This window comes from Sus scrofa, chromosome 7, assembly GCF_000003025.6.
Source record: "Sus scrofa isolate TJ Tabasco breed Duroc chromosome 7, Sscrofa11.1, whole genome shotgun sequence".
Lineage (NCBI taxonomy): Eukaryota > Metazoa > Chordata > Mammalia > Artiodactyla > Suidae > Sus > Sus scrofa.
Genome location: NC_010449.5, coordinates 80,040,216 through 80,042,446, shown reverse-complemented (window position 1 = coordinate 80,042,446; position 2,231 = coordinate 80,040,216). Strand labels below are relative to the sequence as shown.

The window sequence follows — 2,231 nt, the reverse complement described above, 5'->3', positions numbered from 1 at the left end:
TAGGAGATAATCGGGAGTGGGGAAGACAAAGGTCATCAGAACTGTCTGATGTTTGGAGAAATCTGTGGGTTGAGTGACAAATTGTGAGAGAGAAAACAATAGGATCATTTCCATTTTCTCTTTCTTCCCTGTTTTTCCAGGGCATCCCTATCTTGCCTCTCATGACGCTTCTGATTAAACAAAATATTTTATGGATTTTATCAAAACCTAGAGAATTGTAGGAAGCTGGGGAGTTAGAAGCAGTGCTCTGTGGCAATGAATTATTGCATATTTTCTGCAACTCTAGTTTAAGGGGTTATATTATATGTGTTTTGGCTGTGTGAAGTAAGGCATTATTTTCGTGTGATCACTGACTCCCCATAAAGTTGATTTCTTTACTCTCTTTTCAGGTAAGATTGTGTCACCTCTGCTTGCAAAGGTAATGGGTGGAGTCAATCACTCTGCTGTGTCTGAGTTTGTTTTCCTGGGACTCTCTAATTCATGGGAAATCCAGCTTCTTCTTTTCCTTTTTTCATCTGTGTTCTACATGGCAAGCCTAATGGGAAACCTCCTCATTGTATTCTCTGTGAGCTCTGATCCTAACTTACACTCCCCCATGTACTTTCTGTTGGCCAACCTCTCCTTTCTTGATGTGGGGGTTTGCTCTATTGCTGCTCCCAAAATGATTTATGACCTTTTCAGAAAACACAAAGCCATCTCTTTTGGGGGTTGTATAACTCAGATCTTCTTTATTCATGCTATTGGGGGCACAGAAATGGTGCTGCTCATTGCCATGGCCTTTGACAGATATGTTGCCATATGTAAGCCTCTCCACTACCTGGTCATCATGAGCCCACGAATATGCATTTTGATTTTGGCTGCCTCCTGGATCCTTGGCATCATCCACTCTGTGGCCCAATTGGCTTTTGTTGTAGACTTGCCCTTCTGTGGTCCCAATGTATTGGACAGCTTTTACTGCGACCTCCCCCAACTCATTAAACTTGCTTGCACAGAGACCTACAGGCTAGAGTTCATGGTCACAGCCAACAGTGGACTCATCTCTGTGGGTTCCTTCTTCATTCTGATTATTTCTTATATCTTCATTCTGGTCACTGTTTGGAAACACTCGTCGGGTGGTTTATCCAAGGCCCTCTCCACTTTGTCAGCTCACGTCACTGTGGTGGTTTTGTTCTTTGGGCCATTAATCTTCTTCTACACCTGGCCCTTCCCCTCATCACAGCTGGACAAGTTTTTTGCTATCTTTGATGCAGTTCTCACTCCTTTTCTGAATCCAGTAATCTATACATTCAGGAACAAGGAGATGAAGGCGTCAATGAAGAAACTCTGCTATCAGCTTGTGAGTTACAGGAAGATATCTTAAATACTCTAAGGATAAAAGACATGAGCTCTACCCTTACCGACAATAAAGAAATGTCGCTGAAAATTTGCATTCCTTAATTTTATGTATTTGGTTATATTTAGTCATTTATTATGTTGTTATGTATCTCTAGTACCCTAATTAATGAGGACAAAGAGAGTTAACATTGGAGCTTTCTGTTTTCCAACCCTGTGCTGGACATTTTATATAAATTGTTTTATTTAATTTTATGATCACTCTGGGTGGTAATTTATCTTATTTTTTCATAATGAAGAAAGCTTTCTGCTTAATCTCCATATAATTACTATGTAAAATGTTTCAAATGAAAACTGATCAGCACCTTAATCTTCCACTTCCAATTGTCTTATTCCTCAAAATGTGTCAGAGAATGTGTTCAACAAGTCAGTGTTGGAAATTAGTATATTATTCCTTTTCTTTCTTTTTTTTTAATGGCAATACCCATGGCATATGGAAGTTCCCATGCTGAAGACTGAGTCTGAGCTGCAGCTGTGACCTATACCACAGATGCAGAACCCACTGCTTTGCGCTGGGATTGAACTTGTGTCTTCACAGAGACACAAGCCTTGTGGTTGGATTCTTAACTCACTGCACGATAGCAGGAACTCCTTTTATTTCTTTTCATTGATATTCTTTCCCTGCTTTTAAGTGGTTAATGTCCTTTTCTCAAACTACCTACTAAACTGCCATGATACCTAATTGGTTTAGTTTTTTACCTCTTAGTTTATTTAGTATTTCTTTAAGTTTTAAGCTTCCTCTTATCCCATATGGTTTGGCTACCTAGATAACTGTTGATTTTATAATAGATTGTTGAATGTTAGAACTGGAATTTGAGAGATCATCTGTTTCAACCCAC

At 39.3% G+C, this 2,231-nt stretch overlaps 1 protein-coding gene across 1 annotated transcript; it reads left to right on the top strand.

Moving 5' to 3' along the window:
* Positions 298 to 1,360, top strand: LOC100524030 (olfactory receptor 4F3/4F16/4F29-like). Its single transcript, XM_021100019.1, has one exon. It carries the CDS (start codon positions 422 to 424, stop codon positions 1,358 to 1,360), a length of 939 nt encoding a protein of 312 aa, XP_020955678.1. The 5' UTR covers positions 298 to 421.